We start from the raw sequence: 22,854 nt of genomic DNA, 5'->3' as shown, positions 1-22,854 counted from the left end.
TAAAAGATCGACTTTTGCATTAAATTACACGTATGTAAACATTTAGTTGGAGGTTATAGGAATACATTGAAATTAAAAAGTATTCGTGATGGCAAAACAGGTTTGAAATTTCGATTGTATTCTGTTAAGCCAACAGCAGGGGGTGCTGATGCACTATGAACGGCCGAGCAACAGAAGAAGAATTACTTGACATTAAATATCTGTTTCAATGGACGAAGCTAAAAGTTTTGACTTTGTTTCTGAGTTGGAGTCCAAACATGCAGGAAACTCAAAGTGCGAAAGAACAGAAAAAAAGGAATTCTTCTCCTTGACTAAACAAACAGGTTTGTACCGCTGCGGAAAGAAAAATACAACTTTAGCTTTCTGTGCGTGTGGAAACGGATGCTAGCATTAGCACCGCACCGTTTTTTTACAGTTTAAAAAAAGAGACTCACACAATATAGTGCAGTAGTAAACCTTCTACACATCAGGTTTACGTTAACGGAGCTAATACACACTCACTCACATTCCTGTCCCGTCGTTAGACACATTAAGAGCCATTGTTTACCTATGAACTGTTGAGTTTTCAGCCCATTTATTAAGTTGAACCAATTTCATTTCAATTCAAATATCAATGTCTCTCTCTCGCCCTCTGTTGATGGCTTTAAATGACCCTGAAACCTCTTGACCCCCAGCTTGGTGACCTTTGTGACCTTATAGAAGCTGGCCTATCAACTTAACCTCTGTCGGTCGGTCACAGCCTTCTTAACTGGAGTTAAGTCAGGCTGAGCTTAATTAGCTTATGCATGTACTCTTTCCATCTTTCTACTGACTAAACCAAACCTCCCTCTCTCTCTTCTCTCTGAAGGCTGTGCAGAGCTGTTGTGAGCGAACACAGGCTGTGTAGTTTAGATGCCAACTCGCTCACTGTCTTGACCCTGACCTTTGTTAATGGTTTATAGTGAAAGCCAGCCTTTTCTCCCGTAACATCCTCCCCCTCATATCTCACCCCTTTCATCCAGCCTCATGTTGTATTATGAAGTAGCATTAATATTAGATACATAACTCTTACCTGACCATCTGGGAGTCTCTCAGAACTGAAGAAGCCCTTTAGGGTGAGAGGAGAAACATCTTCAAGCTTTCACAACACCGACGGTCGCCTCTTCTTTGGCATGATTGGAACGAGGCTTGTCCTTTGCTTTAGAGACGTTCTGCAATGTGCAAATAATGTCATTAACTGTGATGGCATTCATGATGTCATCGGGGCTGCTAGGGTGGCTCCATTCATGTCTCCCACTACTGTAGTTTGGTATTGCTAATAAAACATAAAATAATAATAATAATAAACCTAATTTGGAAGTAAAAGAAGAGAAAGGAAGATATTAATGTAGAAAGAGTTAGAACCAAGAGTCAGTGTTTAGTCTTTTGATATGTTTGTATTAGGTCCCCTAGATGCGATTTCAGGATCTGCTCACTTTTGTTCCTATGTATGCTTTTAGTCTTTCTATTTAGACTATAAAGTGTATTGATTTTAAAATTGTACATCTGTTTTCTGTCCGTGTTTCTCATCAGCAACCTTTTCCTCCCTAGGTGAGAGCTAGAGGAGGTAACTATCAGTGTTAGAAAGCCGCATTGCAAAGCACCAGAGAGTCCCGTCTCCAAGGAAGTGAGTTTTCAGTATGAAGGTGGAGCGGTTTGGCATGCAGCTGTTAAAGGAGGTGGTGGGAAGTGATTCGTATCGTGTCAACAATAAATATGGCTGCAACCACACACACCTCAGCCAGCCTGTGAAATAATCGAGCCAGCGCAGGTCCTGATCGGCCAGGAGGTGTCTAACAACCTGTTTGTTCTCTACATGACAAAGCACTCTCCTGTAGTGCATATTTGTGATGTATGCAGCCATTTACACTGTGATTAACATCATATTTATACTCCTCATCTAGAGTTGTGTCTTGCTTTGGTTTGACGTCTGCTGCTCCTGCATGCTTATCCTCAGTAAACCTCCTCTGTTGTGTTCCATAGGGACCTCCGTTCCTCCATCTTGGGACTGATGAACACCTCCAGAAGGAGAAACAGGCCTTCCTGACAGCCTACTTCATCGCCACAGGATCATGTTTCCCAGCATTCATATGGTTCAAACCAAAAAAAATGGCGCAAAACATATTCCAGTAAAACTGAAATTAATCATGAAGTAAAGTCCACATAAGGAATTATCTGTTTGGTTTGTTAAACTGTTGAAGAAAAGGAATTCCTTAGGTACGTTTAGCATTTAAAAAAAAATGTAATTGCATCGCTAGATGGCGCTATAATTACGAAAATTATAGAAGGGTAAGTGTAAAACCATATCAAGCATCAAGGATCAAGTGTAAAACCATATCAAGCATCAAGGATCATTGTTACTACAGTCAAGTCAATTACTCACCAAATTCCAAAAATAAATGATTGGCTGTAGGAATTTGCATTTAATTATAAAATATTAAACCAACTGATTATTTTATTTTTTAAATTAGAGACAAAAATCTAAATTCCCCCCCCTCCTAAAAGGTAAATTCTCAATAAAAGCCAAATTCCAGGAAAATATTCAAAACATTACCTTTTCACTCTTAACGTGTTAACCTTGACATGTATAAAACATCTTAATCCAATTCAATCAGAACTTATAATACAAAATGTTGTGTCTTAAATACTCAAATTCAATGTTTCTTCTAAATGACCCCCAGACAAAAGTGGACAAAAGTCATTAAAATGTAATTAATCATCTGCACTATAGATCACCTTTTTGTAAAGAAAATTGCACACATTGTAGGTTTATGTAGCACATTATTTTTGAACATTTTTTCATTTTCAATAAGTCTCAATCCTTCTAAACCAGTCAAACAATTTTATAAATTGTGTTTGACAAAAAAAGCACAGTGGCTTACTTATATGTCAAGTTCTTGTCACAAAGAACAAATGGTTCACCTCTAAAACCTCCAACACGTTAACTACTGACAACTGTTCTGCTTTGTTTCAAGCACATTAGCGCCCCCCTGTGGCCGGGTTGGCTCAAGAAGCCTGTTCACTCGCTGTTGGTAGCAGCATGTTGAATGGATTTGGACTATATTTATATATCATTTTTGAACGAAAGTTATAGAAATTGTAATTGTGTGGAAAAATCTAAGAACTTAAATCATGCATAAGAGTTATTCTGCCCCTCAGTATTGTTTTGCAGGCACACCACAGCCAAAGAGAAGACAACGCCCTTAATCAGTGGAGGGATGAAGTTTGCCTCGTGTGGTTTATCGTCTCTTGGTCTTGATGAGATCTTGATCATGTGACAAACAGCGTGTCAGCTCTTTTCACCTCATCTTCGTAATCCATTTTACCCTCCCGAAGTGCCGCCGCACAGGTAAGGATCAGAACACACGGCACTTTTCCCGTGAAGGTCCAGGCTCATACCAGCCAATCATTACACAAATAGGCTCACCGAGGAATCAAATATGTCACGAGTTAATTTAATACCTCTAAACTGTCTGAGTGTCAGTTTATCTTTGGTTTATTTTCCCTCCAAGTGCCCAATTTCACAAAAGCATCCTTCCTCACGCTGAGGAATGGAGAGTGGATGAAGGCGAACTGAACAGAAATGTGCAAATTTCAACCTTTTTGAAGGCTTTCCTGGTTCGTGTCACACAAACAGATCACATCGAGGGGAAAAAAGACCATTGTTAGGGTTTATTAGAACTTAAGAACTGAAGATATGTAACCATCAAAGCTCGGTGCTTGGCTGTAATATTAGTTGAGATTTTAGAGATATATGTTCAATCTTCTGCTCTTCTAGGACCTTTACATAACATAATTACGTGTTATTTATTGATCAGGGTTAATACTGCGTGATATTAAACACGACTTTGTTACCGAATGTTAATACAAAAACACTTGAGTAATAAATAACATTACGCCACATGTACAGCGTAGTTATACAGTATTGCTTTATGCGCAGTCAGTGACGACGTCATTGATTCTCGTGAAGATGATACTGTATCCAGATGCTTGCAGAGACGTGTTTGCCAATTCACGCATTAATTAGTGTGATTAATGACTCGATGAGCGTAAATGGTTGAGTATAGAGGTGCAGTGTGAGGGTTTGCAGCTCGAATACTCCACTGAAGTATCACCTGTTGTGATCACAGCGGCCAAACTACATAGACAGTCGGTTTTCATGTTTTCTTCGTCGTGTATTTGAGCAAAAGTAAGCTACATGTGTGTTTCCTCTTTATCCGTCTTCACTCCATTAAGTAAACACCTGCGAATCGACACACTTCGACTAAAAACGACTTAATAAATACGATGTGGCTCTGTGGACATCATGCACATGTTTACAGGTTGGTCAGTAATATGTAAGGTCCGCTCATTTTTAGGTATAATCAATCGGTAAAGTTAAATGAACCGGATACCACGTGACAAGTTAAAGAAGATTTGGACAAGAATTAGACTTTATAGGAAAGTATTTGTTTGATAAAACTAAAGAGGGAGAAATTAGATCACAGTAAGTGCATTATTTTGAGCCTGCAGTTCAATAATGACCAACGCGTTATAATAATGTTTAATATATACGTAGTCTTCGCTATACACTCGCTATAAATAATATAAATAAACTATAAACAGAATGTGGTGTTTGGCTGCTTTCTTATTATATATAGATACATCTCTTTTTGTCACGTGTAAAGAACTACTTGGGGGGTTTTGTTGTTGTTTTCTTTAGTCGACATGGTGCAGGCGCATCTCTATGGCCTCGGGCAGTGCATCCATGTGCTCAAGGACACTGAGGAAGGCGTGGGTGCAATCAATGATCGGGATTCAGCGCATTTCAAGGACATAAACGAGTAGTGTTCCTAATAGAAACATGGAACAATACTTGATATGCTTCAAGACCTGTGACCTGAAAACATCCATTCAGCTCCATCCACCCACTATTTTCTCAAGTGTCAAAATAGTCTTATTATTATTATCCTATAGCTTCTCTTTAAAACACTTCTCTATCTTCACTCTGCTGCCAAAACAGCCCCAGTCTGCCTGAACATGGAGGCTTCAATATAGAAAACATGCACACAATATCAAACCTGTCTCTTCCATGCAGGTACACAAACCAAAACTCAATCACAACAAAATAAAAATGGATTTTAATTTGAAAGGATGGCGTTAAAGAATCCGAGTCAGTCTTGAATCAAATCATCACACTGCTGAAATTAATTAATTATCGGGTAATTGCTGTTATACCGTTTTAATTAAAATGACACGTTCCTATTTTGGAGGAAAAAAAAGAGAAAAGGGTACAATAAATTTTAGGCTCCACGATGCCTTGGCCCAAAGTTAGACATTTGTTGAGTCTTGAACATTTTCCTGTATTTTTCTCTTGTTTGGCAAATGGTGAGGCAGACACGAGAGATTTCAAGGACGCGTGGACTTCAATTTAATCGAAGAGGCTGCGAGTGGAGTGGAAGAGTGACACACGGAGGAGAGAAGTTCATTATTCAGCTGAAAAGGAAACCAATGGCTTTCACTGTCGCCACAGCAACCGGCCTTTCTTTTGCCGTCAGACCCATGATAAGGTACTTCACAGCATTAAGCACAATTATTGCAAGGTAAAAAAAAAAAGGGAAATATTTCTTCCCGATAGATAATAGCTAATAGATGAGAGATATTTATTGCCGTGGCGATTTGGCACAAAGCCCTGACCCAGATGTTTCACCTCTCAGGCCTCGCTGACCTTCGGACAAATTTAACGTGCGAGGAGGTGATGCCGTGTAGCTCGCCCTGACAGGGACGGGAAAACAACACTTCAGTTGTGGGTGACAGATGGAAGGAAAAAGCAACATAAAGCCTCCTGAAGTGAGGTGTTGGTCCATCACAAAGTTCTTTTAAGAGAGAAGCCCTTATTTGGTGTTTTCATGATTGTAGTCAAGACCGGGCGACCCCTGTCAGGGGGGAGATGGCTTAAAGGTGGGGCGGCAGAGCAGTTTGCTGGCAGGGTTTGAGTGAAAGAATCAATACCAGTTATCTTTCTCCTGTGATGAAGCGTATTCTATTGGTTTGTGATCTCTTCTACCGTGACAAGAGCCCCAGTCATAAAGCACAAGGGGTCACTGAATGATTTTATGATGAGGAAAATGATGCAACTCAAAAGCCAAGGCCTTTGTAGCCACCTGATCTTACCTCATTGAACACTTATGGACTAACTTTTGAGAGAAACAATCTAAAGATCAACCTATCCAATGACAGATAGAAGAACCAAGCCGAGCTGCCGGCCCAGTACTCCCCTAACACACTTCCTGTTCCTTTTATTTGTCACCTATTTGTAGTTTGACTGCACTTTTTTTCCGTACATCTCTTGTTAGAAAATAAGTTAAATACCCTCCGCTTCTCATCATTAGCATGTGATGCTGTTGTCAAGTAAACCTGCTCGCGCTCCTGCACAATGGTGGGTCGACCTTGGCAGCGGCGAGGTCAGGGGCCGAGCACAAGACGAGGCCGCGGAGGGGTGAGCGGCGGTCGGTGATATAGCAGGCTAGCGAGTGAGGGGACTGAGGATTAGCATAGTGGGGAAGGCATGGATGCTGGTGTGTGTGTGTGTGTGCCCATGGGAAGGAGGGGGGGCAAATTGTTTTAACCCCTATTACAGCAACTGCATGGTGCTCCTCTTATCTAAGCTGCTGCAGCCACTCATTAATATTCCGTACATATGGCAGTGCTTTCTGTATCATTGTCTATTAATGGGAGGGATAATCGCTCATTCAATTATCAGGCAGTCAGCGAAAGACCAAGCCTGCCTGTGCACCCCTGGTTCACACAGTGGCACAGCCCAAAACAGAGGTGTGCCAGCGAGAAGGTGATAGCAGGGATTACACCGTATTAGCTACTTTAATAAGTCAGTCAGCCGGAATAATGTGGACCAAATAGCGATCTGTAAGCGAACAAGAAACACGGCTGAACTTTACAGCAATGAAGAAGAAGAGGTCATAGATTAAACCTTTTTTTCTTCTCTACTTAAAGCCCCTGGCAGCTCTCTCCCGCACGTTGCACTGCAGCTATGATTCATGTGACGGTTTCAGAGAGCGTTTGGTGCTTTTAAATAGCCGTGACCTGCCAGCAGAAATGGCAGCTGACGACTGTGTGATCGACTCTGATGGCTTTGCGGAATAAAGCTTGACCCAGATGTCTGCAGGCCAAAAGATCTGTGGAGTGATCAAATGTTGAGCTTTGCTTTGTGGCCCCGGGGACCCAGCAGCGTCTGACTCCCTGCTGCGGAGGCCACGGCCTGGATATGGGGGGGCAAAGGGGGGTTTGCTGATGATAGCATGACCTCTGGCTGTTGTGACCTGAAGAGACCTTGTTGAGTCAACACACACGCAGAGAGAGAGAGAGAGGCGGGGGGGGGGGGGGGGGGGGGGGAGAGAGACAGAGAGAGAAGTTGGAATGGGGTTGTTTAGTTATCCACGCGCACCCAATTTCTCCAGGAGGTGGGCCGGAGGACTGGGAGTGCAGCAGAGTTGCAAGCGGGGGTGTTTTGGGGAGTGTGAAAAAGATAGGGAGGTGAAATGTTAACAAAATCTTATAAAATCCGTAGTTTGATAAATTTTCCGCATTTTGAATGAACAGAGGCGGCTGTGGCGGTGGAGGGCCTTTGTTGGAGGTCCCTTTTTCTCTGGCAGAGCAGCACGCTCACAGGGTCAGCGAAGTTACGAAAGTAATTAAAGCTCGGTGATTCACTGCCTGCTGCAGAGAAAAGAAAGCAAGCTGTCATTCTGATTTAGAAAAATAAATTACAATTTTAATAATGGTGGAGGATGGGGGTGCGAGAACGTCTAGAGCCTTGGTGGGTTGGGGGGAGGCGGGAGCGGGCATGTTGGGTGGGAGGAGGGGTCGAGGGGGGTTGCCGGCTGCCTACTTATCAATAGTTGCAATTTTTTGAAACCGCATCGGTAGTACATTGCGAGAGCACAAGTGCCCTTAAAAAAAGAAAACCCTGGAACATTAACATACTGATTTCATGCGCATGGCAAAGGGCCTGAGCCAATATCAGAGAGGACTCAGCAGTCCTATTGTCTGCTGGGACTCTGGTCCCCTCTGATATGAAAATTCAATTATTTTATAACTAGATCTGGCGCTGCGTTTTGACAGTCGACGGTAGCGCCTTGCCAGCTGCATCAGTGTGGGGGACCAGAGGCTCCTGATAGCGAGAGGGAGGCCTTTCAGACATTGACATGTTTTTGGGGGACAAGATTGCCTAAATGTGTTGCATTTAAGGAATGAAAGTTAATCTAATGCACCACCATTATCTCACTCAGGTAATTCCAATACCGTCCTCAATCTATGTTTACGCTCGCGCACGCACCCCCGCATACTCACACATCCATTCATTCTTCAGCACTTTGAATCTGATTCCCAGGCTTTCTGCGTCCAAACAGGTAATGTATTTATTTATTTTCTGCCCGGCGCATATTCCCAGGCAGCTAGAAACTATATGAAATAGAAGTTGTTTTCCAAGAGACATCAGCAGTTTCTGAGTAGTAATTCTGCAGGAAACACACAGGGGAAATATAGCCTTAGTAAAATCTACTTAGTGTAACAATGTCTTGTATCCTTTTACACCTAATGCGTGCAATTTCTGCATTATTTCCTTAAATTTCCTCTGTATTCACACAGTATAGCGTCCACACAGACACATAAGATGGCCTATTTTTTTTAAGGGACAAATCCTTTCATTACCTCACCGGTTCATTGTGAGTGTTCTGAGGGGGGTCTGTCAAGATTAGAGAACAGGAAGCAGCCCCCTAGTATGGCCCTCTTACTCTGGATCCCACTGTGTTGTGCTTATTAACCCAGCCTGGGAGAAGACGTACCTGCCTCCCCTCATTAGGCTGTGCCGGACTACAAGCTCAGCCAGCGGAAGAATGGGGCATTAATTAGTATTCTCTGCAGGGGGAACTGCCATTAGCACTTAATTAGCGGTAAGAGTACCATTCATTCGGAGGCCAGTTAGTGTCTAACACAATATGCTGTGTGTCTTCTCCCCGTGTGTCACAGGAAAACGCTGAGGAAAGACCTTGCTGTTTGTATGTGTGTGCGGTAGAGATGGCAGCTGCTTCTCTACGTATAGGGTCAATGTTCCCATAATTATTCAGATGTTCACTTGATGCAGAGCCGATCAGCCTGTATAATTACAAATATCACAGTGTATCTAATACATCTAACGGGAAAACAAGAACTCCCACAATGCCATGTGAAATGCAACCGTCGCCGTGAGGTGGTGTCACTCGTTGACGTACCCAAACTAATGGATGGAACATTCTTACCTGTAGCTACCGAGGTTTGGACCAAGGGAGTTTAAGTATAAAAATTGTATGTGCTTATGTTTTTCTTGCCGTTTGTTGACATTGGCTTTCCTCTTTTACTAAACTGTAGAAAACAAACCGATGCATACACGCTGAACTCCTACTTCCTCTCTTTCTATGTTTGTTTACTTACTGCCATGTAGTCTTCTTCAGTGCTGCCACCTAACGGGCTGGAGCAAAGGTCGACGACCAGCGCCATCTCCCAGGGAATGTCGAGTCGAATGACGAAGCAGAGCGACGGATCATCACCTTCACCTATAAAATCATTGTGAGTAAACTCTCTTTATAAAGTAACTAATGAAGAACCAGTACCTCAAATGTAAATGTAACTAAACTGAAGTAATAACGGACCCTCTCTCTGCTTCACGTTGTCTCTATAAAGCAGTCGGGCCACGTTCCAGTCTGCACGGCTCTGTCCTCCCCTGTGAGAGGAAACTGTGTGCTACCCTCTCGCTGCCAGTGACCTCGGTAAGGACAAACGCTGTGTTCTCCTCTGTGTGCACGGCTCAGCTTGGGGTGCTGAGTGAGTGATTAGGGGGTTTGAGGTCAACCTATCCCCACGGGTCTGGAGGAAGCGCCTTTGATCTTCCTGAGTGGGCCCTTCTTCCCTCTGTCTGTGTCCCCTCTGTCCAGCACCGTTCTCAACAAAAAAGCAGGACGAGGGAGATTGTTAACCCGGCTCAGTCCGCTCCTCGGTCCCTGTACCGCTCCTCCCTGTCTCCCCTCTACCCCCCCCCCCCCCCCACCCTCCTCCCACCCTCCACCTTCTAACAGCTTTTGGAGTTCAGAGGGATGGGGCGGCAGCAGCAGCAGCGGTGGCGGTACCTTTCGCTTCCCGAAATCTGAGAGGCGGAGAGCTGTCATTTACCAATTTGGCCTGAATGGGGCGGACGGCAGATTGAATGTCGTTTTCCCACCAGGCTGTGCCATCCAGACCAGCAGGGGAGGGAGAGGGACGCATGGGGAGGGGGTGTAATGCTAGAGTAAAATTAGAGCTTTGATGGCAGCTAATAGTGTGTGATGGGTGGCACTAACGTGGATTTTCAGTAAAGACGCCACAGGTTCCTGGCCTCTTTCTCCCCCCCCCCACCCTCTCACCCCCCTCCACACACTCCCTCTTCCCCTGGGTGACACACCTATAGGATTATGCGTGCCCGGCCTCCCGTCTCTAAGCTGTAATTTCTGCCTGATCAATGTAATTATATACATTTCCAACTCAGCCTGCCTGTGTCAGGTCGGCCAGGCTTGTCCTGTTTCTCCTTCTCACACACTCCCATAAACTCTCTCACACACAAACATACAGCCTTAAGCATGACAAGACAAGACTCACTGGCTTCCCTACTCATATTCCCGCGCCTCTGATTTGGTTCCTTTATGTTATGTCAGTATACGCCACGTAAGGTTAACGCGGTACGACGGCAGATTTACCAGCAGCTAAACAAAGAACACGAGTTTGCTGAATCCACTATAAGTCACACAGTGTTCCAAATGAGTGTGTGGATGTGTGAAGGGTCCCAGGTACTGTTCTCTGGAGGCCACATTAATCACACGAGGGGGGGGGGGGGGGCCCTGAGCCGCCCTCCCCACCCCACCGGCACGAGACACGGCGATGCACGAAACACAACACTGGGAGCCGCCCGAGGCTCTGCAGGCACGCACGCACACAAACTCACACACCGATTTCACACGCACACGAGCGAGCGGCACTCTGATGCTCTGACACACGGAAAGGTTAAAGGCTCCTTAAATATCCATATCAATCTGCTCTGTTGTCAGCTCGACAATGACGGAAACAGAACACCGTTAACTGTCAGGCGACATGGAGCGATACGGCCCTCATCAGGGCAGCATTAGAGACGTGGACAGCTCAGCGTGAGGCATTCCTGTGGACATTAACACATAAAGACAGCTGTTTAGGGCTCATAAATGGTTGTAATGGGTTGATGATTGACTTCATTTTACAGCAACAACAACAGTTTATACAGTGCAGTGTTGGCGCCTTACTAGAAGTTTGGCTGCGAGGCCAGAAACATCATATCCTGTTTTAAGTTGGATCTGATTGCCTCCACGTCATTCTTCTCTTATATCTTGGTAATGCATATATGCTTGTGACCGTGCAGCGTGATTGTCCTCTTCCTGCCGCACAGAGACCATTGTGTCCCGTTCCCGGAGGACGGGAGACGTTTTGTTTTTCGACCTCTTTCACGCCAGCTCTCTCCCTCTTTTTTTTTTTTTTCTTTTTTTTTTGGCACAATGGCGCTCTCTCCTCTCACCCAGCGTGGAAACCCTTTCAAAACGGGAAGCTCCAGGTCAGTTTCCCTTGCCAAGTTTTGCGGCCTGCCATGTTGTCTATTCTGCTCAGCTATTTAAAAAATGTTGAATATCAACAATGGCTTTCACTGGTGCATTGTCAACTTTTGTATGAAGCAATCTTGGCTGAATGAGATGGGTCCCAGAGCAGGGAGAGCTCAGCTGCAGTGTGCACCACCACGCCACTGCCTGCTCGCCTCTCTCTCTCTCTCTCTCTCTCTCCCTCGCCTCTGTCTCTTTATATTTCTCTGCCGCTCTGGAAGCTGCCGCGGTGGCGGTGCTCCGGACTGAATGGGCCGCGGCCGGAGTTTCCCCCCCTCGTGGTCACTTCTCCTGGGGCCCGGTGGTGACAGCCAGCTGCTGAAGGTGTGTCTGCCTGACTGTCAGAGGGATTGGGGCGCAGCAGCAGCGGCGGCGGCGGCGGTGGTGGCGGCAGCATTGGGAGCAGACAGAGCTGGGTGAGTGTCCTTAATTTTCTGGCCAGAGTGGGAGGTGGTTAGGAGTAAAGAAAGAGGAGGAGGAGGGCGGGGAGGTGTTCAGGGAGATGGTGCAAGGAGCTTTGTGTTCCACCACTGAGTCCAGTTTACCCAGTTGAGTTTCTGACATCTTACTTGATTGGTCTAAATCATTTAGATCTTAAACAGTGGAATAAAAACGAGTTAAGGAGCAATAATTGTTTCAAACTTTTTTCTTTTATTGGCAACCACTGCACCTCACCATTACCAACATGAGAACTCCCTGCACTATAAACCATTGGTCCTATTTGTTATGCACCCTGGATGCTTCAGTGAGTTTGTGCTGAGCGCCGTGTGTTGGCACAAGCACATACATCTATGTTTGTGCAAGTCAAGAGAAAGATGAAAGCAAGAATGAGCGCTTGCTTGCAGATAATAGTAGCTTAGCGTCTTTGTCCTGCTGTCAGGGAGGAGAGGAGCAAGGCCGGGAGAAATCGCTCCTGTGCAGCCGAAACATTTGTATGTTTCATTGACATATCAGGCTGTGTGAGGGGGGGGCAGCCAGTTGTTCCATTCTGCACTACACTGTTTGTACGTGTGTGTGAGTGTGTGTGTGTGTGTAGGCACATCAGGATTGCACCAAGGTAGTCCTTTATTAGCTGATGTGAAAAGCAACATCATCCAGTCAAAAAAGAGCCACAAAGTAAAGAATTAGGAAGGACAAATATTGAACTGATCAAGGCTCTTGTTTCCTTCAAGCATCTTCAGGTGAAGGTGGAGGAAACTTGACCCAGTTCTGCTCAAAATACGGCAGCGCTCAGTGTCAAGAATTCACTGAGAAATTAACTTAATCTTTGTGCTTTTGAGACAAGTAACTGTTTCCTGTGGTGCACATGAGCACTTCATACTCAGGGGGGTTAAGACACTAATAACATGTCAGCGTCTAATCAAAAGTTTTTTAAGGGATTCAGGCATAATTTAAGTTTTCACAACACCCAATAAATTAGGAAATCAAAACATGACTTGAGGTTTTTAAAGTCTCAGCTCTGCACTTGGCGACACCGGATTTAGATGCTTTATGTTGATCCACCACTGAAATTCAGAATGGTGTAGAATGAAATATGAATTCATTCTTCTTTCACTCGTGTAATGAGACAACGTTTCATCTCATTGAATTGCCATTTTCCCCAGGCGTTCCCTAAGACTCCCAGCACGTTAGGGTTAGAGTCAGTGCAGACATGAGACACGGGGAACCCGCGCTGTCCTCTGTCTCACCTCTCCGGACGCTCGGCTCAACCTGAGGCAAGGTGACCAAATCCATCTCTGAGCAGCCTATCCATTATCTTGTCAACACGGCCAGCTTCCCACCTTAGTTCGCTGCTCTCCCACAAGGCTTCACCCTAATGAAATATGCAATAATCGCCACACTCATCTTGTCATGCTCAAGGTAATTAATATATTTAGAGGGCGATGGCTAACTCTTAATTAAATTATGCCTCATTTAATGAGACCTTGACTGGGACTAAATTTATGACCACTATCTCCTTTATCAAGTGCCTGGCACGCAACAAAGATTTGTCATTTCCTCCCAAATCACAGCTACTTTGCACATAATGGGCGGCATGATTTATATATCAATTTATGCTTGTTTGTTTCTTCATTTAAGATTTAATAAATTACCTTTTCGTAATTGCCTAACCTAGTTTGTGGGTTCTTAAAACCCCCCCAAAATCTGCAATTTATGCTCCACGTATTGCTGTTACATATTCATTTTGAGTGCAAGATAACAAGTCGGGACACATTAATCATATTACAAAAATTGGGTGTATTTAATTAATTAAAAGTTACACAATTAATTGTGCATTCTCTCAATATTATCTTGGACTAATGAAGGCTTGACAAAGAGGCTGTTTCATTTTTTAAAAGAGGGCCAGATTAGTAGGATCTCAATTATGGGGCCAAAACAAAAGGATGCTGTGTGCTTGGGCATGGTGCACAGCAAAAAGTGAGGATTCAGCACTTTCTCCCAAACAAAAAAAACGGGAGAAAGTTTCCATTGTTTTTGTAAAACTGTAGAACACGGCAATGATTCAAAAGATACATGGGGAATAATGAGGGCCGTAATTAGCCAGGCAATAAGAGTATTTAGAATGATCATCGTATAGACGGGGCCCGATTGTGCCACTCACGTGCATTAGAAGTTTAATAGTGCAGCTGCGGGGGCCTCATTTAAACTCCCTCACACACACACACACACACCGCACATTTGGTATTAAACTCAAACTGCACATCACAACAGTGCGTAACAAACCCCCTCGAAACCAGCAAATGAGATGTAATGTGATGTGTTCTGTGCGTGGGATGAATGGAGATTGTACAGATTAGAGGGTGAGGTGTGTGAGGTGTGTGAGGTGTGAGAGCTGCTGCTGCTGTGAGGAGTTGAGGAGGAAACGCAGGCAGCAGACTTTGTCCCCGATCATGTTACAAACCCTCATTCTCCACCCAGCCGGTGGCTTAATCCCGGCCTAACCCAGTGGCTCAGAAGCAAAACCATATTTATCCACATTTGTCTGCTTAATTAAACCTGAATTGGAATTAGCTTTTTAATGGCTGCGAGCCGCGCAATAATTCAGTCACTTTGTATTTTATTTTCCATTTAACGCGTCATATACCAAATCTCTTTCTCCTAATCTGACTGGTAAACGTGCGGCCATTGTCTGCCGAATGGGTTCAAGAAGCTAATAATCATTGTATTTTCATTTGGAAAAGCTTCCGGCAGTCTCCTCTGCTCCGATAGAGGATTTCCATTCGCTTCTTTTTTAGCTTCATTAGTCAATAACCACAGCAAAGATGCACGTGTCAATTATGGGACCACCGAGGGTCAGCGAGCATATGACTTTCTAACTGCACACAGCTGCACTTGATTACACCGAGTGGTCTTGTAACACTCATTAATCCCCCCCTCCCCCCCAGACGGAGGCCGATATGTGTGTGCACGTATGTGTTTGTGATGAGCCGGGGGACAGGGAAGCACAAACTGTTGCCCGGGCTAAGTGAGACGGAGCAGGAGCGTTGGGTGGTCACGCCTTGTCTGCTCGTGACAGTGGCGGGTTAAAGAGATTACACCGGGGGGGCCCGTGTCAGCGGCCTTGGCCCCCCGCTCGCTACAGGAGCACAATGACAAGGGGACATGCTTGGCCTGCCGTGCAAGACTGAGGGTGAAGTTTGGAACCGTTCTTCAGGGAGGGGAAACAGCTCTGTTGTTTTTGTACACCCAGAGGTCAATCAGTAAAACGGGGTCACTTTTTTCCTGTCTGCATGTTCAGCGCCTCCACTTAAAACCCATGCATCTGTTTTCTGAGTGTGTGTGTTCTGATTCTCTTGCAGGTGTGGTGACAGTATAGGTGACAGTCCCCTCACCTGTAACGCCTGCACTCCTCTATACGTCTGATGGGCCCACGGCAAGACAACACCATCTCCAGGTTTGCATCCCAGCACGCAGGGTGAGTCTGAATAATCTTCCCCATTACTGCTCTCTGTCACCATCAGCACCGGCACAATGCTGAGCTGCCGCATGTGGAAAGTGACGACACGGAGGACGGCACTTAAACATCATCACGGGCCTCTTGAGGATCATTGCTTCTCTTTATTTATCCTCCATCCCTAACGCACATATACATCAGAGAGAAACTCTCTTTCTCCTCACACACACTCATCAATTCACCTTCAAAGGCTCCTCTTCTTCATGTCAAAGCTTTTTAATATCGACACCAATTTTGCTCTTATTTTAAATGCAAATCTGTACAAAAAATACCCAACATATTTTTAAAGATAGACTAATAACTAATAACCCTAATAATGTGACTGAAGTGTGTAAGAAAACCTACTTTAAGAAATATGTATCATTTAAACCAAAACCTGCAGAAACTCAAACATACTGTAGTACCTGTTGCTACAAAGTTGATCATATAAATATTGATTTGATCGTTTGAATGAGCTCATTTAGGGATGATTACGTCACCATAACCCCTGTCACGCTCACGCATGACTCTGCATCACACACACACGCACACATTAAATACTATTTTGTGAAGGATTTTTTTTTTTTTTTGGTCAACGGAAAACGTGTCAAATCAGTCAAATTAAGGTGAGGGATGCTGGCCCGGCGCATTGTGGAATAAAGAGGTGATGATCGCGCTCCTTCATGCCTGATAATGACCCGTGAATATGATCTTTCTTTACCTGTGTTGAGCTGGAGGACGCAGCCTTTCAGGCCCGCACAATGGGAACAGCAGACCGAACGTAAATTGCATCTTCATTTGCATTCGGGGGGTCCAAAAAAAAAAAAAAAAAAATCATGCAAATCTTAATGAGACAGTTTCCATTGTGTCTGTAATTGAAAAGCCATTCTTTGTTAATTACTGTTTCTCAAAGGGGCCTGTCCGCAGCCACCGCGCTGAAACAAAAAAAGAGAAGTGAGGAAAAAAAAAGAACGTAAAGCGATTGCAGAGGTTAGAGTTTAAACGGACAATCCGAAGAAGTGTTGTTGTTTATTGCCTGAGTTTATATGACATCACGTTAGATTGATTTGACTTTATTTAAACGAGAAACACGGATAAATAATCGGCAATAATTCGCAAATCTATACGAAATGAATCCCGGTTTTGAGTGATTTCACCTCTTAATATGCAGTTCGGTCTAATAATAAAGCAACATGGACACATATTGCGTCATGAATTCTAATAGTCCCCCGGGAGCGAGCAGATTAAGCTCATTGTTTACCAGATTAACTCACCTTTTGTGTCCTTAAATTGAAGATTAAACTCCCTAAACATTTGGGTAAATATGAGATTTTTTTGGGGCCTTGAGGCCACAACGCGAACCCTCCTGCGACCATCAACCAACGAAGTTATGGGTCGTATTTTGAAATTTCACAATAAAGTTCAACATCACAAAATTTTAAAGACCGGATAAAAGAATAAACAATATAAATGAACAGGTATTTGACTATATCTTACACTATCTGATATAATATGGATATAAATAAATTCTGTTTTTTTTTTCAAAATATTGCGCAACAGCCCGCAGGTGGACTCTTATCTTATTTTTCTTATCGTGTTTATTAAACATCTAAATGATCACAGAAGCGACCACACGCAGGTTGTATGTGAGCACCTTCCTCATCCTCCTCCTGGCCGGGTCCTCTTCCTCCAGCCCGCGGCTCTGTGCACCGGGCGCTCTCTCTCTCTCTTTCAGGCTCGTTGAGGCTTTGCTGGTGGTCCTCCGCTCCTTAATTAGGAAATTAGGCGCACAGAGGCCCTCATTACCAAACCCCGGGTTACTCCCGAGTGTGTGTGTATGTGTGTGTGTTTCTCCTCTTCTTCTTCTTCTTTCCCCCGCTACCGGTCTATTTCCATAAGCAGATTACAAGCGGATCAGTATTGAGATGTGCCCAGATAAACAAATAACCGGGCGGCGGATGAGGACTAATTGGACGTTAGTTTTATGGCTCTTGCTGTGTTTGTGACGCCCCATTGAACATGAAAATTAAATCCATGAAACTGATGTCTCCTTTGACTATACAGCATATAAGGCTGCACGGGGCTGAGCACACAGCTTTTTATTTTACAAGGTCATTTCACATTAAATCATCTGTGCAATAAGACACAGTTTTACTTCTAAACGCTTGAAATGAGTAAAGCTTATTATTACATATTTTTAGGCCTGGCGTTATATGAATAAACCTCCATACTACCAGTGCAAACAACTATAAATATAAGTTATTTTTGCTTATGAGTTTGTTTTTGAATTAAAACAAGTTCTTCCACTTTGAGTTTCATATCACTAACTTTCCCCTCTGTGTGTGTGTGTGTGTGTTGAGGGAAGCAGAGCAAGACTTAAGTTCCTAATTTCCACCGTTTACTCCTGAATTTACGATTTGACACTATCTCTGATTTTTAGAGAACATATTAGGACCGATTTTTCTTTTTACGAATTTATTTTTATCCTTATTTCCAAAACAAATCAATGTATAAGCAGTCACACCACACACACGCACGCACACACACACACACACACACACACACGCGCACACACACACACACACACACACACGCGCACACACACACACACATTTCCATATTCAAACCGCGGGGGCGTGAGATGCACATATGAAGCGCGGAGGAGCAGTCGAGGTGTTAATGGTCGCTCTCGATGGGTCTCTCGATCATTAGCAGGTGTGAGCTTCGGGTCCTGGGGGCGAGTGGTCGGGGTTTCAGGGACGGCGGCGGCGGCCACGACAACGACGCGGCGTTTAGCAGGCAGACACACATGCAAATCGCGATGATCTCTCTCTGCAGAGAAGCCTTTTAACGACGCACAGGGGGGAGAAACAAGGGAGCGCAACGCAGCGGGGGGCGAGAGGGGGGGGGGGGGGGGGGGGCGAGCTGTGTCACACACATGACCGAGCAAACTTTTTCTTCCCTCAGGGGGGGACAGAGAGAGAGAGAGAGAGATGGCCCATCCCATCCACAAGAGGTCGTTGATGTATTAGAGTTGTCCCCTGTGGGCGTCTCACGCTGCAACATAAGCATCGAGTGTGTTCTTTAATTTAAGAATGAAACGCTTCTATTTCCCCTATATGAGCAGGAGAGGGTGACGTCATCATATCCCCAACACACGTTTAACTAGTGTGGAAATGTTTACTCTCACTCAATTGCACTTATCAGCCGAATTCTTGTTTTATTTATTTGTATTATATTGTCCAGTATTGATATTAAAGTAGAAATCCTCAAATTAGTTGTGTCATACAAGGGGAACAAGCGGGATTGGTTCATTTACTGTCTTCCGACTTTTAAAGGGAAATCACATTTTAACAGGGATCTATTACAAGAAAAAGGTTTGTAGGGTCCAGTGCTAGTAAAAGTCAGATTATTATGGAGGGAATAAGTTTCAAATAGGTTTACTGAAGTCCCGCTGAAATAAAACAGAAAAGTCAGGTTCAAAAAAGAGGATAAATATCTACAGTAATCTGGTTTAATCCGCCTTTAAAAGTTTACTGGAGCTTTGCGTTCCAATTTATTTAAAGTGAAATCCAGAGTTAAGACTTGTCTTTGCATGATGCCTTCAGGTGTTAAGTGTTTTTAATCACATTGTTTCTAAATAAAAGCTGTAAATCAGCACAAGAAAGTGGGATTTAAAGGGGATTAAAGAGAAGTTTTATTTATCTCACCCAAGAGATTTATATTCCAGTGTAATCGCGTCAATATCAGCTCGTCTAGGCCTGTTGGAACCTCCTTAGAAATGAAGTTATTGACACTTTTATCACTTTTCCCTTAAGAATTTATTACTGCTTTGTTTGTTGTACATGTGGTCTATTTTTAATGATTTATAACCCTTCGTTTTTGGATCTTTGGCCCGGTTCAAACAGATCCCTGCGTGTCAAAAATAAAGATCAAGACTTCTTTTAAAATAACCCCACGATTAACTCTCTGTGCTTTAATCTTAAACGTGTTGCCTCGAAGTGTAATTTGTCAGAATGATGCGCTTGATCTGAGACCGCGGGCTGTAAATCTATCATGTTGGATGAAACTCCAGCTCCTCTTTGCTCTCTTCGAAACCAAAACACTGCGGCCGAGGCTGCGACGCGTTCAGGGACGTGCAGCTGCGCGCCCATTGGTCGCCGGCGTCTCATTAGCATGCTGTCAATCCAAACCACGTGGTACGGGGCCTATTAACACATGAGCTAGGCGAACAACTTCACAGAGTTCTGTTGCAGAGCCGAGAGCGACACACAGAGCAGCTCAAAGCCGAGAGGAAACCGAGGCACCTGTGAGCACATTTGCCTCTTTACGGGCGCAACTTTGCCGCTCTGCTTAAGAGACACCGGTCAGTATCTCTTCTACCTCTCTGACTCCGTTTGTGATTCCGGCCGTTGCTTGCGTGAACTTTGATTTTTTTTAACTTTACGAGCGAGACACTTTTCAAAAAGTCGCCAGAATGTATAACATGATGGAAACCGAGCTGAAGACCCCGCTGCCGCAGTCTGGTTCGGCACCGGGCTCCAAGAACAACAGCGTGAGCGACCAGGAGCGTGTGAAGCGGCCGATGAACGCCTTCATGGTGTGGTCCCGGGGCCAGCGCAGGAAGATGGCGCAAGAGAACCCGAAGATGCACAACTCCGAGATCAGCAAGAGACTTGGCGCCGACTGGAAACTTCTGACTGACGCCGAGAAGAGGCCGTTCATCGACGAGGCCAAGCGTCTCCGCGCCATGCACATGAAGGAGCACCCGGATTATAAATACCGTCCCCGCAGGAAGACCAAGACCTTGCTCAAGAAAGACAAGTATTCTTTGCCCGGGGGACTGCTGGCGCCCGGTGCCAACGCTGTCAACAACTCCGTGTCGGTGGGGCAGCGCATGGACAGTTACGCTCACATGAACGGCTGGACGAACAGCGCCTACTCCCTCATGCAGGACCAGCTGGCCTACCCGCAGCACCACAGCATGAACAGCCCGCAGATCCAGCAGATGCACCGGTACGAGATGGCGGGGCTCCAGTACCCGATGATGTCTTCGGCTCAGACCTACATGAACGCCGCCTCCACGTACAGCATGTCCCCGGCGTACACGCAGCAGACCTCCAACGCCATGGGCCTGAGCTCCATGGCGTCCGTGTGCAAGACCGAGCCCAGCTCACCGCCGCCAGCCATCACGTCCCACTCTCAGCGGGCGTGTTTGGGGGACCTGAGGGATATGATAAGCATGTACCTGCCGCCCGGTGGGGACAGCGCGGAGCATTCCTCCCTGCAGAGCAGCCGGTTACACAGCGTCCACCCGCACTATCAGACCGCGGGGACGGGCGTGAACGGAACGCTACCCCTCACCCACATCTGAGCGCCCGCACGCGCGCCCAACCCCACAGACTCTCGCTGTTAAAGTACTTCGGATACTTGAACATTTTGGTTGCTAAAGAAAAAAGACTTTTTTGGTCAAAAACAATTTATCTCTGACCGAAATAGAGCCCGTGAGAGTAAAAATGCATTGCTAAGAGGCTTTTTATCAAGTATAAGCAATCATCTTATGTAGAAGAATTGGACTTCTATATTTTAAATAATGCCATATTTTCTCTCTATGAAAAGGCATGTGGCCTCGTGCGGAGGCTGGTGTATTTCAGATGGATGGAAAGTTCCTCATAAATGTTTACACTTAATTTGTAGAATGTCAGTTGTCTCGACTGTGTCCAAATTTTGTAGTCTTCCTCTTCCCACCCTCCTCCTCCTCCTCACGACCTTTAGGTTACAATGAAATGTTTTAAGACTGTGCGGGACGCAAGCGCAAGTTTTATTTATAGTAAAAAAAGATTTTTTCTTGCTTTTTTTTTAGCTTGTGAACCCTCCGTTTTGTCACGTGAAATGTTCCATTTTGTTTTGTAAGAAGCTCTGTTCTGTAATGGTTTTTGACAGTGTCATGTTTACTCAAGTCTCATGAACGAAAAGGTTTTTATTTAAACTGACGTTTCTACATATTTTAAGACCATCCTCTATTCTTAAATGCTGAATAAATTTGTACGATAAATGATTTGTGACTCTTTTTCTTTTTTTTTTTTTGGTGTGTTGATGCAGCAAACGTGGTGAAGTGAGCATAACATTGCAGTTAGGGAATCTCTGTAGCAGGGGTGGAAAAAACAAACAAAACTTTCAACTGCTTACAAAACTAAGTTGTAACTCACAATTCACCCGCACATAGTGATATTTAATTTTCTAACACTACAAACTTAATCTTTTTATAATGTCGTCTGCAACAAGTGCTGCATAATCCTTCTAAAATTGTGACATGAAAAATATATGCTCTGGATTTCAGTAGTTAGTATTCAAATAAGAAATTCTCACTTAATCCTGCAGTTGATGGACTTGATGTTTGCTTCAGCAGCTAGTTAATAGAAAATGTGGCCTCTTCTGTTTACGTTTAATTTTCTCTTAAAAAACATTTGACTCCCAGTTCATCCACATAATTCTGAATTAACTTGAGTTTGACTTGCTTTCTTGTCACAGTCGTGTTTGTGTGAATGTAGTGTTTGTATATCTAATTTGCTCAGCTGATGTCCAGCTCCTAGATTATATATACTCTGAACAAATAACACAAAAATAAACAAATGAAAGTGGTGCATCAGAACTCTTCCCACTTATAATGGCGTAAAATTAATACAACTAACACTTAAAAATGTATAAATCTCACTCACTCATAGCAGAGATGCTGTCTGAACCGCTTTTTAAAAAAGTTTTTGTATCTGTCCTGTACATCGCATGTCGACCTGGATGTGCTGTAGCAAATTACAATTGGTGACATTTTATTTGCCAAACATAAAAGTTGATGCGATGACTGGCTTGTGTATGTATCAAATTAAATTTTTACAATGACCATACATGGGTGTTGAATGATTTTATACGACTGGGCGAGTTTTCTGATGTGTGCCGTTTGCCCTCACACACATTGGTGGAAGTTTGAACCCATTTAAGCAGAGTGACATCTCTGAAATGAAGTTTATACCGCAGCCAAACTTTGACACGTTTGAATCAATAATGCTGAAAATGCATCTACACCCAGGAGCTGCGCACTCCGGCCGATGCTCTCTGGTGTTTTAGAGCAGCAGCCTCCCTCTGATTTAAATAAATTCTGGCCACCGAGAGGGACGAGGCAGCGGCGGTCCTGCTGGCCTTCCCACACTCACCCTGTAGGAT

The 22,854-nt window shown here is 44.3% G+C and overlaps 1 protein-coding gene and 2 long non-coding RNA genes across 4 annotated transcripts in view; all 3 read left to right on the top strand.

The window, feature by feature from the left end:
- The first annotated feature begins 174 nt into the window (after positions 1-174).
- Positions 175-2,110, top strand: LOC142999532 (uncharacterized). The gene is made up of 3 exons (XR_012963324.1): positions 175-323; positions 1,570-1,645; positions 2,002-2,110. It is a non-coding gene; the product is annotated as an uncharacterized LOC142999532 (long non-coding RNA).
- Positions 2,111-2,397: 287 nt separating this feature from the next.
- Positions 2,398-22,854, top strand: part of LOC142999520 (uncharacterized) — a 37,720-nt gene continuing 17,263 nt past the window's right edge. The window contains exons 1-5 of one of the 2 annotated variants that reach the window (XR_012963323.1): positions 2,398-3,367; positions 5,395-5,567; positions 9,494-9,618; positions 9,736-12,118; positions 15,503-15,618. This is a non-coding gene — a long non-coding RNA (uncharacterized LOC142999520). Of the gene's footprint in view, positions 3,368-5,394; positions 5,568-9,493; positions 9,619-9,732; positions 12,119-15,502; positions 15,619-22,854 lie in introns of both variants that reach the window. The other variant, XR_012963322.1, reaches the window with a different exon arrangement.
- Positions 18,639-22,529, top strand: sox3 (SRY-box transcription factor 3). Its single transcript, XM_076149119.1, has one exon. It carries the CDS (start codon positions 20,114-20,116, stop codon positions 21,008-21,010), a length of 897 nt encoding a protein of 298 aa, XP_076005234.1. The 5' UTR covers positions 18,639-20,113; the 3' UTR covers positions 21,011-22,529.

This window comes from Genypterus blacodes, unplaced genomic scaffold (assembly GCF_046128005.1).
Source record: "Genypterus blacodes isolate CSIRO-AG114 ecotype Tasmania unplaced genomic scaffold, CSIRO-AGI_Gbla_v1 ptg000044l_1, whole genome shotgun sequence".
NCBI classification, from domain to species: Eukaryota; Metazoa; Chordata; class Actinopteri; order Ophidiiformes; family Ophidiidae; genus Genypterus; species Genypterus blacodes.
This window is presented reverse-complemented; position numbering and strand designations above follow the sequence as displayed.